Source organism: Vulpes vulpes, chromosome 14 (genome assembly GCF_048418805.1).
Source record: "Vulpes vulpes isolate BD-2025 chromosome 14, VulVul3, whole genome shotgun sequence".
Lineage (NCBI taxonomy): Eukaryota > Metazoa > Chordata > Mammalia > Carnivora > Canidae > Vulpes > Vulpes vulpes.
Genome location: NC_132793.1, coordinates 76,430,947 through 76,447,159, shown reverse-complemented (window position 1 = coordinate 76,447,159; position 16,213 = coordinate 76,430,947). Strand labels below are relative to the sequence as shown.

The window sequence follows — 16,213 nt, the reverse complement described above, 5'->3', positions numbered from 1 at the left end:
GAGATCAGATCTTTCTGTTTATATTTCTGGCTCCACATTTACAAGCAATATTATCTTAGGTGAGTTGTTAAAATCTACACGCCTCAATGTCATCATTTATAAAACGGGTATAATAATCACTACTGTCCCATCTCAAATAAAATACTACTTAAGTATAGCAAAATAAGAAACTACTGAATTTAATGTATGCATTATGATGCTATTTTTCACATATTATCTTAGCACCTGAGAAAGAATTCCCTTGATTTTAATGAATTTGGTACATATAGGCAGTTTTTTACTTTAACTTTTAAATCAATATATTGTTTTAGTGAGAATGTTTTCTTGTAAAATCTTTCACTTCAAGGTAAATGGTGCTTTATATATCATAAAATGGTGTTCATACAGCATTTATACAAGTGGCTTCTGCCTGTACGTAGAAGGGGATGAGATGCTAGAACGTCCACCTTTACACTCTGCTAACTTCATGACAGAAATACATTCAAGACACGATGGTAAGGATAAAACAGGATTGTAACAAGCACAGATTAAGGTATAGAGTATTGTTCCACTTTGTCTTTCTATCCTATATTATTCTCAGCAATTCTTTACTATATGGTATGCTTTCTACAAACTTAAGGAGTGAAAAATGAAAGCAGACAGGAATGCAAAATACCTCTAAATTTATTTCAGCTTGATGATTGAGCTTCTCAACTTTTTTTTTTTTTTTTTTTTTTTTTAAGATTTATTCATTTGATAGAGAAAGCAAGCACACACGTGCTAGGGGGGAGAGGCAGGAGAGAGAAAAGCAGACACCCTGCTGAGCAGGGAGCCCAATCCAGAATGGAGGGCTAATACTTTGATATCATGACCTGAGCCCAATGCAGCCACTTAACCAACTAAGCCACCCCAGTACTCCCTTTAATTTAATTAAAATTAAATTTTTTAATTTTTAAAATTAAAATTACCACATGTAGTCCTAAAAAGCTGGATGCAACTTAAAGTCTAGGCCAAAAAGCCTACAACATTACAAGTGGCTGGGCTGCTCACTGAAAAGCTGCTTAGTAAAACAGAATTCTAACAAGCCATACAGAAAGTCTGAGATGAGTAAACTCAGAGTAAGCATGAACATGGTCTAAATGGTGACAATCCACTTGAACCTTAAATGTATTTGTACCAAAAGTCTAACATCTTGGACAATCCCTAACTTCTATACTGCAGTAAAGGATGACCCTTCCAAATCTATCCTGCTGGTACTGAACAGAAGACATACATATACAGAGACAAAGGCCTGTTATCTTGATGATTTGGGAATCAACTGATACCACTTTAAATTAATAAATAAAGTGAAACGTGTTATCCAAAGTAAAATTTATAACCACTACAAAAACTGAAATTAGTTACCAGGAAATACCTTTAAGGGGTCAACCTAGAGGTTATGAGAAGGAAGATTTATCTTTTATCTTACCATGTGCCTGAATTTCCTCTAAAAAAAAAAAAAAGTTATAACTATAGTTCACTAAACTCGGATAAATCTTCTATTTGGCTGAGGTTTTCTTCTTTTCTTTCTTTAAGCCAAGAAATCTTTCTCAAAGGAAATCATATTCATAGATATAAATGAAAGGCAAAGATGAAGGCTGCTCTCGATCAGAGGCAAGAACCCAGAGAGCTGCAGAATCTAGAGCACCACTACCTCCCGTGGTTGTTCTATGGCAGTGTTACAGCATCCTGAGGCCTAAGATGCACATTTGCACATTTGAAAACTAATGAATTAGTCTATTAACCAACCACATAATCTAGAATAATGCCAATGCCAAGGTTAGATTGCAAATAAGTGGCAAGGTAAGAAATTACTTCGCCCAGTTTCAGCGTACCCAGGACAATGACCAGACTTCATTTCATGTTTGTAATAATTAATGTGCAAAGAACCTACATGTGAAAACAGAAGAAATACATATAGCCTCAACTTTTTAAATTACTTATCAAAAAAGTAAATATATATGGTAGTACAAAATTTAACCTGCTAGCTTTACAAATAGCTTTCAACCTGAATTTTATCTAAAAATAAGATGAAATAAAATTCAAGGAACAAAAACACAAATATATAGACTACAAAAACAGAGATTTTAAAATAGACATATTTTTAGAAGCTATGGCAAGGAAGATGTATTTAATTCTAATTTCTACATAATAACAAAGCAAAGGATTATTTGCATAGGGATACTCAAAATGATTTGATGGTGGCAGGAAAGTAAGATTTAAAATCTTATTAAATACGGGATCCCTGGGTGGCGCAGCGGTTTAGCGCCTGCCTTTGGCCCAGGGCGCGATCCTGGAGACCCGGGATCGAATCCCACGTCAGGCTCCCGGTGCATGGAGCCTGCTTCTCCCTCTGCCTGTGTCTCTGCCTCTCTCTCTCTCTCTGTGTGTGTGACTATCATAAATAAATAAATAAAAATTTAAAAAAATAATAATAAAATAAAATCTTATTAAATAGTGGCAAAATTACTTTATAACAGAAAAAATTACTTTGTAACCTTATAATGGAAAAAAAAAATGTGAATAGCCACTCTGGAAAAGAATTGGCTGAAATCAAACAACTTATTATTATCAACAAAAATCTCTTGTTAAAGTTACCATTTACATGAGAGAGCCAAGACAGTTGCAGCATGGGCATGTTGTTCTTAAGTCCAGCAAAAGTGCCACCAAGAGTTTACTCTGTTCAGTGATAAATAAAATCAACTTTATAAAAAAAAGTAACCTATGTAAGAGTCTATATGGCATGAGACTTTTATATATAAATAATTCAAAGCATATTTCATTTTTTTAAGGTTTTATTTATTCATGAGAGACCCAGAGAGAGAGAGAGAGGCAGAAGCACAGGCAGAGGGAGAAGCAGGCTCCATGCAGGGAGCCTGATGTGGGAATCGATCCCAGGTCTCCAGGATCACGCCCTTGGCTGAAGGCAGCACTAAACCGCTGAGCCACCCATGGATCCCCACATATTTCAATTTTAAATCACCTAAACACTTTCTTAATATTAAAATGAAAATGGAGTCAATACTATAAAGTCTTATGGATAAAGATATATTTTTAAATATTTAAAATACTTTTTAATACTAATAATACTATCACTATAAAAAGCACTGATGAATATTTTAAATATTTAAACCCCTTAAACATCTGAAAGCTAAACATGTCATCTACAGTATTATGAACATTCCTCCATTTTATATACATTTTCCTCTCACTTTATTTCTAATTAACAAAAGTAAAATGTACTGAACACAAATGTATTGAGCAACAAAAGTGTATGTATGTGTAAGTTTGTACATAAACCATTATGATATAATTGGGGTATTTTTGGTTTTTTACTTTTTAAGCAGTTGATTTTAAAAATCTGTAATACTACTTTTTCCTTTTTAATTGAAGTATAAGTTGACATGTTATATTAGTTTCAGGTGTACAACATAGCAATTCAACAACTCTACATTATGCTAGCTCATCACAACTGTAGCTAACATCACCAAGCAGTACTATTAAAATATGACTGAATATACTCCCTAAGCTGTACTTTTCATCTCCATGACTTATTCATTCCATCACCTGGAAGCCTGTATCTCCTACTCCCTTTAACCCATTTTGCCCATCTTCCCATCCTCCTCCACTGGCTTTTTAAAAAGACAAAAAAAGAAGTATCACAATATTAGAATGAATGTGCTATTCTTTTAATATTTAACTTCTTTTTTAAAACGAGTTTCAAATTTATACTTAAATATTGAATATATTCACAAAAGGATCTCTATTGCAAGCTATGTAAATAAAATTTTTCTCAATTGTCAATAAAGTAAAAAAAGGTATTAGTTATGCTTCTAATGCTAATATGCATAAAGAAAACTATTTTAAAGTTTATTTAATTATAAATTTCACTAAAATTCTATCAACTTAAGTGAAAAATGGAAAACATTTTAAAATATAAAACTTGGAAAATGTAGTTTAAAAGTTTAGCAATATTTCTTATAAAGGCAAGAAATCTCTTAAGTATAAATTCACAAGTGCTAGAATCACATTACCTACTTGTACAAGTGAATTACTTAACAGTCAAGACTTAAAGATATGAAAGCAACTAATCACCAAAGAAATCTATGATTTGGCAGTATCACTGCTAACACTGTACCAGACTGTTACTCCTAACAAGAGTTTATACCCTAAGAGTTTATACCTTAGGTCATATAGTATATATCAATTAGTGCCAAAATAATGAAAAATTACCTTTCAATTTATTTTTTCCCTGCTTTCCAAAAGAACATAAATAAAAGGAGTCCTCCATAAGTATGCAGATCTCTATATTTTACAACTATACACATTTTAAAAGCTCATCCATTTTCTTAGTATACTTTATAATTGGAAGACCACTCAACACTTACCTCTTTCCAAGGACTGACAAATTGTGTACGAGCATATCGAGTTAGCATGTGGATTATGACAACTTGTCCCCACTCTTCTACATCAACTAGTAAATTACAGAGCTTGCGGTAATTCTTGTGAATCAGATCTATTCTATCCGGGCATACTTCTTCAAATGCCATCACAACACTGCCAGCTACCAGCTAGAAAAGGAAGAAATAGTAACTCATTAAAAAACATTTTCTTACCATCAAAGACTCTACTCAGGCATTACAGAGACACAATCAGTATTATGACAATCAATATTTAAAGTATTCAGTTATTTAAAAAATGACTGTTAATGTTTAAATAACAAATTTTAACTCACTCCCTCAAAGAATAATTTTTATAGCTGTAATAACATGTCTGAAAAGCTAGCTTCTTCCTGAAATATTACAATTAGTAGTATTAAAAATTCCACCAATTTTTTGTCAGGCTAAATTTCAATAAATTGTTCATACATCGACTCAACATATTCATCACATACATTTTTTATTTTCAAAGCTAACCTAAGTTCCAATCTAAAGATCCATCATTTAGTACATAACATTCAGAAAAATAATCAAGACTATAACAAAGACCACATCACATCAGTTTAAAATGAAAACAACAATGAATTTATTTTAAAGTGTGTGAGGAACTCTTAAGTGTCTCTGGTGTAAAACACTTTCAAATCTTCAACATTTTAACCCATTTGTTAATTTTTACCATTATTTTATTTACAAAGAAAACACACAGGCTAAGATTTTAGCATTTAATAACTGATGTAACGATGTGTACAAGGTGAAATAATGTATTACCAACAAAAGTCAGCTCTCTCCAAGACCAATTAATGAACTATAAATGCTGTTTGCTTAATTGTCACACTTTGGCAAAGTGGTGAAATTAAGCTATCTTTGGTATAAAGATACAAGCTAAGCAGAATACATAATATACAAATACTTCTATATATGTACCACTGTGCAGTTAGCCAACAATATAATACTGTTGAAAAATAAATTAATATCATATTCTTTCTAAACACTAGGGATCTTCATTTTAGTGTCTAAAATTTCCCCAATGACTTAAAATAAGCAATTAAATAGAAATGTAACTTACTGAAATGGTACTTTCTGAAAAATATTAGATACAATGATATTTGTATTTTTAGTGTTTGTCCCTCTACTTGGCTGACATTTAGTTTATTAATATGCAACCAACAATACAATTGAAAGAAAACAGCTCAGAATATAGACTTGCTATTATGCTAAACAAGTTTCCAGTCCTGTGGGGATTTTATGAATTACCAATCAGTATAAACGTGAAGCCGCATTTATTGACTCCAGCCCTGCCCATGTACTGGTGCCTGCTGGTCCCAGCATGAATGCACTTCAATCGAAAAAGCAAAGAATTGATTATTTGTGTGAACTAAATAAAAAATGTATTATACGTATAATTTCCTATTTGCTATTGATATGGAAAGGAAGTTAAGTTCATGTTTTCATCTCCACATTTTGATATCTCCTGCACAAATCACTCTTCAAAAATTATATTCTGTGATAACCATATTTCTAAACGGTAAGATTTAGCATCATTTAAAAATCTCTTAAAACAACTAAAGTTTAAGATATCAAATAAAGAATAAGTTAGTATTTGTGAAATATATCTATCCATACATTTTATATAAATGCCAATCTTACATTAATAGAAGATATACATATCAATTGATAAGACATTAAGGTACAAAAATAAATAATACCACGTAGAATAAAATAATCCATGAAACTAAAATAGCAATTCATCAAAGTTTCAATTCAAGAAATACTATGCAAAATCAAGTTATTTTGCCTAAGCCTAGAAGATTTTTTTTCAAAGTGTTTAGTAGAGACACCAAACAATGAAAAGAAAAATCAGCTACCAAATGTTATTAAATGTTATTAAATTTATTAAACCAAGAGCTATAGGTACAACATAATTCTAAAGTACTAAGAGGTAACATGAAAAATAGAAAATACTTTAAGTACGAATATAGTTGAAGGAAACACAAAAATAATTAGAATATAAAGAAATGTACCTTCACAAAATAAAACTGACCATTTTAGATATTTCCATGTATGCATTTAACAAAATGACCCTAGGCTAAACAATGCCAGAATTGATAATTTTGGTCTATTAAATGTTCAACATTCTATAAAACTTCCAGAATTAAAATAAAATGATCTACTCGGATTTTAAAACCAAAAATATTGGTTTCCCAAAAACAGACAGTTAATTTCCATCTCACTGTGTCAATAGTAGCTTTTTATATAAGGGGAAAAATAAATCACTCCAACAAAACTAGCAATGAGCTCATCAAATTCAAATGCAGTTTTCCATTTATGTATTTTTTATATTAAAGCTATAAACATGGTTCATTTATCTTCCCTTGGTTGCCACGTTTTTCTGTGCTGTTGCTATGAACTTCAGCCATTAGCTGTGCTCCAAGGTAAACTACATGAACCATCAACAAAAGTGACACCCCATCTATGGAGTTCATATTTTCTCCAGATTATCTATGCTAGTTGACAAGCTGGTAATGAAAAAAATCACACTAAGCAAATGGTTCCTCTAATAACAATAAATTTTCTATAAAATTATGAAGGGTACAAAACGTTTCCTTGCATCTATTTTGTCATGAATTCTAATTAACGTTGCAAAAACCTGAGAGTGCTGGGTCATCACAAGAAGTGCATCAAGGTTTGATTGATAATATGGTATAAGTTGGCCAATGCTGCCAAGATTTTCTTCTCTTAAATTAATGGCCATCCAACCTGCCCTAATCATACAGCCCAAATGATATTCCCCTTCTTATTTCAATTTTCTTGAGGCATGGAAAATGGGAAAGATCAGTCATTTATCTTCTAATAGCTGGATAATAGATCTATCACAATAAAACATCTGCACAAAATCAGAGGTGTGGGGGTTTTTTTTGCCCACAACAGTGAAGCTTTTACCAACATTAAATCAATAACATAAAATGGTGTCTTAGCCCCATAGTTTAGCTATGAACTACCAATATATTCATTAAATACCAGTTTGTAGCTAAATTAAGGAGAAACTTTATCACTAAAAAAAAAAAAAAAAAAAAAACTGAGTTTTTCAGTAAGCACTGAACTAATCTGTTTTCTTAAGAAATTCTGTTTTCTATTAGAAAGTTAAGTGCTATACACAAAGGATTTCTTTAAAATTAACCTGAAAGAAACAGAAAATAAATACCACCTTGCTTTTGAGATGTTCTAAATAAGGCTGCTACGCTTAAATTGCTCAACAAATATGGATTTCTACCTTTTAAAGACAAACCAGAGAAAGCATTATAAATTTAAAAAATGAATTTGTAACTGAATATCAGAAAAGGTGCATTTAGGACATGTTAAGTAAAGAATATAGGATGACAACAGTAAATCTAGGATCATACAACGAAATTATAAAAAGAAAACTTGTAATAGTTGATTGGAGATAATGCAACATAAATAAAATATTGTCTTTTAATTTCACTGACTATAGTTGTGGGATACATGTCTTTCAAAATTTACAGATAACTTTCAGACAACAGTTACCTGAGTAACCCTAAAATGTTCTTGTTATTTTACCATTACTATATTCCTTAACCCTACATGATGTATTTTTAGAAAAGGACTATTTTAATGATAAATATTGGTCTTACTCTAGTTGAATGGAAAAAGTATTCTATTTTAATATGTTTATACTTCCACCTTTCCTTAAAATGTAATTATAGAACTGTCTTTCTTTGGACTAAAAGAAGTAACAGAAGGTATATCTCAAAGTCAAAAGGTTAAGTGAAGAAAAGTTTTGAACAGATTGACATCTTTCAAATTTATACTTACCAGCAGCTATAGCAATGTTAACATCATAATGATCCCAAGAAGTTCTTGCTGATAACAAGTAAATTCTTTTTCAAAATGTGGAAATAAATTAGACATGCACTGTTCACTTAATTGGGAATTTTTTTTATTAGGAAATTAAAAAAATAATAATAATAATAATTGGGAAATTTTTAAACAAAAATGATTTGGAATTCTTACTGGGTTTGTTCTTTTTTTTTTTTAAGATTTTATTTATTTGAGAGAGATAGCGAGAGCAAGCAAGAATAGAGTAGGGGCAGATGGATAGGGAGAAGCAAACTCCATGCTGAGCAAGGAACCCAAAGCAGAAAAGCAGGGCTCCATCCCAGGACCCTGAGATCATCACCTGCTCTGAAGGCAGACACTTAACCGACTGAGCCACCCAGGCACTCTGGATTCTTACTGGTTTAAATGTCAATACTGACATTATTAATTTGGGGAAGGAAATAAATACAGCTGTCTTCTTTCAGTAAAGAAATATAAGAGACAAAGGTAAGTAATAAAGCCAAGATCCATAAATATCAGAACATTTTAAACCTTTCTACAATAGATTATAATCACACAAAGGAAAAATTATCAGAAAATGTTCTCAAAACATAATTAATTTAAATAACAGGAAGGCAAGTTACACTACCTGGGTAAATCTCAACCTCCTAAAATAGGTTTTCACCTATGCCTTAAGCATAACTAAAAAACAGGGAATATCCAAATTTCATATTATATGTAGGTAGAAAACTAAGTCCCAAATCCCAGAGAGTTATTCTTCAAGCTTGTATCATAAAACTTCACAAAGACCTATGGCAGCCTAGAAAAAACTGCCCATAACAAAGCAGTCAGGAATTGGTTGTAAACAAAAGGGGGAACTAAAGTCGACAGGAGAAAAGAGTACTCTAAGTGTAAAAATAGTGCATAAGATTCCTGGTAGATCCAACAAATTACAAAGAAGAAATTTCAAGAGGGTAGCAGGTGGAGGGAGGATTCAATGAGGCTATCTGGGAAAAGAAAATTTTCAAGAATTGGAACAAGTCAAAAAAGAGATAGAGGAAAAGAAGTTCCTTATAAACTATAAGGTGACAGAAAAAAGAAATCAGAGGAGGAAATTCAGGATCCTAGAAGACCAAAAAAGAGAAAAAAAAAATCAATCAAAATAACTTTAGGACATACACTCCATGCTCTCCCTCAAAAAAGCCATTTAATAGAAAAACACTATTTTGCTATTCTAACAGAAAGGGTGCTCTTACACTAGGAATTTTGCAAACTACCTCAAACTCAAACCACTAACCCTATCCAAAGAAATGTAAAGATGTAAGTAATCTACATGTATTGAAAACAGAAAGTGAAAATCAACAATTCAACTGCTGAGAAGTAACCACAAAAAAATTAATGATGAAGCATAAGAAAACTAACACAACACTCCAAATTGAAGTAAGCACCCTCAAAGAAGCATCTGAAGATAAGAAAAATGAATATGCATCAGAAATTCATAAAGAGAACAGAAACAAACAAAAGACATCAGGAAAAAATAAAACAGAGGTTGACTGAACCCAAAAAAGAACTGAAAAGGGAAGAAAATAGTCAACATGATAATTCAATTCCAAGGTGCCCCTGCAAGAAAACAGTTGAATGAAAATTTAGTAAGGGGAATTAAAGAAAGGTAAAAAACCAAGTGAACAAAAATGAGGTAAAGAAAGAAGTAAAAAGGTTTAGAGAGACAGTGGTTGAAATGTAGATAAGAAAAGAAGATCCAGGGATCCCTGGGTGGCGCAGCGGTTTGGCGCCTGCCTTTTGGCCCAGGGCGCGATCCTGGAGACCCGGGATCGAATCCCACATCAGGCTCCCGGCGCATGGAGCCTGCTTCTCCCTCTGCCTGTGTCTCTGCCCCTCTCTTTCTCTCTGTATGACTATCATAAATAAATAAAATTTAAAAAAAAAATTTTTTTTAAATAAAAAAGAAAAAAAGAAAAAAAAGAAAAGAAGATCCAACATACATAAAATTGAAATCCTGGAAGAAATAAAAGTAACAAACAAAATTGTTTAAAATCATCATCTTAAAAAAAAAAAAAAAAACTTTGCTAGAAATAATGTAAGTTCTGAATCTACATTTTTAAAATGTTCACAGAGTACCAGAAAAAATTGACCCATGTCACGTAACCCTGAGACACCATTTAAAGCTATTAAATTTCAAAGATAAAGAGAAAATCATGAGGGTCAGCATCTTACTTAATAGAGCTACATTACAGGCACTTCCTTTAGATTGAAACAAAACAAGTATGCTCACCATCTCCACTACTACTGGTATACAAGTCTATAATTACACAAAAGAAATGAATAGTCATAAGAATTGGAAAAGAAGAAGTAAAATCACTCTATTGGCAGATGATATATTTTCTAGAATAAACTATGGAGAAAAATGATATAACTAAATCAAACAATAAGAGAACTTGATTAAGAAGCAAGATATAAAATTACCATACAGAAAATCAAGAACTTTTTTTTATATGCCAATATAACAAGCTCAATGTGAAGCAATTTCAATTTACAGTAATATCAAAGAGGTCAAACTACATATTAATACAACTCTAAACCAATATTTAACTCAATTAGCAATCCTCACCTCACCACTCCCACAAATGTACATGCTAGCATTCTGAAACACTTGCTCTTATCTTGGGATTGAACAAGTAAATATGCTGAGGATAATGAGAGCCCCATTTTTTAATGTTGGATAAGGAAGCTGAAACGGTAGGAGGCTAGAAGGAACCTTGTACTATTGTAAGACATATCAGTATAAAATACTGCCATTTAATACAGGTAGAAAAATAAAGATGTCTTTTGAGTTAAAAAATATATACACATGAAACACTTTGGGAAAAATGAGTGCCTCTTAAGTGACAGACCATCAAAGCTCCCAAAAGATCTACCTGCAAACACTAAATAGGATATATACCATTTAGGAAGCAAAGTGTTAAAAATGATAGTAAACACCTAATTACAATCACCAAAAAATTAACAAATTAATTCCACAATCATTCGACAAACATTAAATATCTGCCAGGAACAAGTACTCAGTGTTTTCTGTGTTTTGGAAATAAATGGTCAGAAATTAATAACCAACTGTTGCAAATTTACAAAGAAATTATCCTTTACATTCCTTTTTCAGTCCCTGATAGCTTACTTGGAATATGTATTAATCCCCTTGTATGGTGTCCGGCACTATGACAAGGTTTTTATAATACAACAGCTCTTTAAACACAAATAACACTTTATCATTAGAAATTACAAGCCATACATATTAGGGAACTGAAACTTAGGAAGGCTTAATATATAGCTACCAAGGGGCAGAAGTTCAGGCTCAAACCCAATTCTAATTCCAAACACTACAATTTTCACCTATGACATATCTTGTTTGGGAAGACATGCACACACTATAAATGCAGATTTCATTCCTGGGCCATGCAACAAATTTGTTAGTCTATAATGTAACAGAAATCATGGTAAACTACATTAAAATAAAGGATCTGTTTCTTATAGATCTTATTTTATTCTCCACAGTCCTTGGCAAATGTCTTCCACATCAAAGAAACTAAATGTTTTTGTATTATTACTAAAATCAAGTTAACCATAATTACCAATAATACTGATTCCACATCTGGGTCCTAGAAGCAGATAACAAGTATGCCATGCAGAAGACAAAAAGAAAGCAAATGTTTTTTTCTGTCTTCATTTATTAGCCAAATCTATGTTTACTTACTTCCTATACACTATAGAAGAAATGCAATGAAGATTTCTGCTATTTGATAGACTAAATTTGCCAGATGGCTTAGGAATGAAATCTTCAACCATAATTTCATGTGTAATATAACATTTTCTAAGTAAATAGTGGGAGGGCAAGTACATATTGAAAAACTCATTAAAGGAAGTAAAATGTTCAACAGAATTTATTCACTTCATTCGAAAAGAAAGCAATGAAGGAGAAATGAGGAACAAAAAAGACATGAAACAGAAAAACAAGTAAACAGCAGCTACAAATCAATCAATAATACTAAATGTAAATGGATTAAACAATTTAATCAAAAGGCACATGTTGTCATAGTGGATTTAAAAAAATCCAACTATATGTTATTTACAGGAGACTCACATTAGATTCAAAATTACCAACAAGTTGAGAGTAAAAGCAAAGAAAAAGATATATCATGTAAACAGCAACCATAAGAAGGCAAAATAGCTGTACTTATATCAGACAAAATAGACTTTAAAACAAAGGTGTTATTAGAGATAGACATTTATGACAAAAGGAAAATTAAAAAACAATTATATAACACCAAACAAAAGAACTCCTAAATATATTAAACAGTGACAGAAATGAAGAGGAGATACAGACTACCCTACAATAATAGGAGACTTCAATACTGCACTTTAAATAATGGACAGAACAAGAATGAAAAGGATCAACAAAAAAACAGAAGAACTGAACAACACTATAAACCAATTAGACCTAACATATTTATAGAGCATTCCACCTACCTAGAGGAGAATACACCTACTTCTCAAGTGCACACTGAACATTCCTCAAAATAAACCATATACTAAACCATACAACAATAGTTATATGAACCTAGTGGCTACTCTGTTGGGGAGCTGCTACTGAGCAACACACATGCTGATATCTGATACGTGGTGACAGCACCCTAAGATGGGTAGGTATCCTTTTCTCAAGAGTGTGAGCCATAATGGGAGTACAGAAGCCTCTATCAAAGATACCATTTTTTTTTTCAAAGATACCATTATACCAGATCCTCCAGACGTCTGATCACAGACCCCTTGTGTCATCACTACTCCTAGACTTCATTATCACTATATAAAAAGCATGGGAGGGGGGAAGGGAGGAGGAGATAAGTACATTCACAAAAGATGACTCATACAGCCAGTATGATCACTCTTACCAGAATAAAAGTCCTACACATAAAAGTGTTTTAGAATATTTTTTAAAAACACATTTATAATACCAAAACACACTCCTCTAATTTTTTAGTCTCTTTAATAATTTCTAATACTTTATTTTAAAAACAGTTATTTGTTCCCAAGTGATTCAGCCTTTAAAAATCCTAAGAGGAACGCCTGGGCGGCTCAGCGGTTGAGTGTCTGCCTTTGGCTCAGGGTGTGGCCCTGGAGTCTCAGGATCAAGTCCCACACCCAGCCCCCTTGGATGGAGCCTGCTTCTCCCTCTGCCTATGTCTCTGCCTCTCTCGCTCTCTCTCTCTGTGTGACTATCATAAATAAAATTAAATAAATAAATAAATAAATAAATAAATAAATAAATAAATAAATAAAATATTTTTAAAAAATAAATAAATAAAAATCCTAAGAAATCGTTGCTTGAAATAAAACTTTGCACTCAAAGTAGTTAACAATTTAGCCACAGATATTTTTCCCAACTTGTTCTTCTTCAGACTCCAATGAAGAAATATGTAACAGTCTAAAATTCTAAATACAATACTTCTCTTTATAAACATATTTTTATTCAAAGATTTTAATGAATTCCATTAATACATATACCACTTCAAAGTCAGTAAGAATAATTATACCACATATACAACAGCAAAATACTATGCAAAGAAAACACAATTTTATTTTGATACAAAAAGGTTATCACTTACTGTGCTTTTATCTTTTAGAAGTTTTTCAATTACTTCAATTAACATTTCCTTCTGCTCTGGATCAAGGCTAAAACATAAAAAGAAAAGGACAAACATTAAGTTTTTTCCCTTTAATTCTAATTTTAAATGAAGTAAATCATTTCAAGAATATTAAGAAAACTTTTTAGGGGAGAGGGAGAGCAAGAATTACATAAAGATAAAAAGAAACAAAACAATTCTGAAATAAAATGGGACGCTTTACTCCCAAATGTGTCCTATCTTTCCCTTCAAAGTTGCTCATATTAATTAACCCAGACACTAATACCATTTAAAAAGTATTTAAATATCAACTTCACTTCTAAAAAATAGTTGGAAAAATCTTTAAAAAGTAATTACAAGTAGATAAATAATGAATTCTGTTTTTAACTAAGGAAAAAAAAGTAACAGGACAGCAATGATTTTTTACTATGGATACATAATGGTCAAAAACAAATAAAGAGAATTCCCAAGTAAAAATCTGGTATCATTTCAGTTCAGTAATAGAGACATGCATTACAAAACCTGCCATCCAAAACCAAAACAATATAAGCAAAGGCTTACATATACAGAATTAAGAAATGCATCCTATTAGCAGCTCTAAGCACTGAAATATTGGTAACAATATAATTTCTTTGTAAAATGGAATTCAACTACTGTCCATTTACTGTGAAGCTTAAGAATACAAAGACAAATAAGACAGTCTAATGAAATCCCAAACACAATCATACCCTATAGTAGAAATATGTGTAAGAGAGGACAAGAATAAAAAAAGCACCAGTGGAGGCAGAAGGATTATGGAGAACTTCTTAGAGGAAGTGACATCTCAGATGAATTTAACAATTCAGCTTTAAGTGAAGAAAAGAGATTTTTTTCTAGGTTAAAACTAAACAGACAGTCCTAAGTTAAAAACATTTTATGTAAGGACGCCTGGATAGCTCAGTGTCTGCCTTCCGCTTGGGGCGTGATCCCGGGGTTTGGGATTAAGTCCCACTTTGAGCCCCGTGTGGGGAGCCTGTTTCTCCCTCTACCTATGTCTGCCTCTCTCTCTCTCTCTCTCTCTCTCTCTCTCTCTCTCTCTCTGTTTCTCATGAATAAATAAATAAAATCTTTAAAAAAATTTTTTTGTAGAGGACTAAGAGGCAGTACTGAGCTAAGAGATGATAAACTCCAGGCAAGGAGAGTAAGGACTGGGGCTGGAGAGGTAAAGTGGGGCCCAGTGATGGACCTTTAATCTGTCACAGCAAGCTTGGATCTTATTCTGCAAGTATACAGCAAGAAAAGATAGTGATGAAAAGCATATCTGACAATTAACTTAAGAAAATGAATTTTTACTTTTTACACACTTATATAAGTTTATTGCTGACCATTATAATTATCTGAACAAACTTTTTAATTCTTTCAAATTCTAGCTACTGTCTCCCTTCTCCCAGCAGTCTTTTCCTAACTAATCCCACTTCCTTCATTATATCTTTACATTATGAAGCCCTACACAATAATCTCTGAGCCACACCCTATCAGTCATGGTTAGTATGCATTTCTATATTTATAGATTGTTTTTAACCTTTCATTATCGTTTATTCTGAAGAGTTTTCTGTAATTATTTTTTTTTTTAGTTTTCTGTAATTAAATTATCTTCCTAAGGATTTCAGAAAAGTTACTGATGTATCTCACCTCAGTGAGCCTAAGGGCTAGAAGGAACATCACCATCTCCCTCACTTCCCAGATAAGGGAACCGAGGCCCAGGGAGGCCAAGGGACTTGCTGGCAACTCACATGGCAAGAATGGCAAAGCTGGCACCACAGAGAAGACAGTGTGCTTTCCTCTCTGCTACAGGACAGCCCTGGGTGCCAGCCGCCATCCAGCGTGCCGGTGCACAGTGAGAATGATAGACAAGTGGGTGGACAGAGAGACAGGCAAATAGGTACATAAGTATTACAACTATGAGCAGAAGACCTGGGAATAGCACACCTGTATTTTACTGTCTTTTTCAATTGGGGAAAAAAGAGGGAACACCTTATATTTATAGAAACACATATGCTAGTATCTTATTTAACTTGCCTTTAATTATTTGGCATTGGTTTGATTTTTTTCCTCAAACATATGATAATACATCCTCTACCATTTTCATACATCTTACACATATGATCCAACACCAAAACACAAAATGATCTTGATAAAAGCTTGTGGAATCAATGGTAACAGAAAATAATACTAAATTATTATAGATAATAA

At 32.4% G+C, this 16,213-nt stretch overlaps 1 protein-coding gene across 4 annotated transcripts in view; it reads right to left on the bottom strand.

Annotated features, from left to right (window-relative positions):
* Nucleotides 1-16,213, bottom strand: part of AP3B1 (adaptor related protein complex 3 subunit beta 1) — a 261,798-nt gene that overhangs the window by 179,299 nt on the left and 66,286 nt on the right. For all 4 annotated transcript variants that reach the window (XR_003234954.2, XR_011997056.1, XM_025998266.2 and 1 more), the window contains exons 6-7: nucleotides 13,964-14,030; nucleotides 4,407-4,589 (exon numbers count right to left, since the gene is read on the bottom strand). Coding sequence is in view for 2 of the 4 variants with exons in the window: in XM_025998266.2 (XP_025854051.2) it covers nucleotides 4,407-4,589; nucleotides 13,964-14,030 (250 nt within the window). In the remaining 2 variants the exon portion in view is untranslated. The remainder of the gene's footprint in view (nucleotides 1-4,406; nucleotides 4,590-13,963; nucleotides 14,031-16,213) is intronic.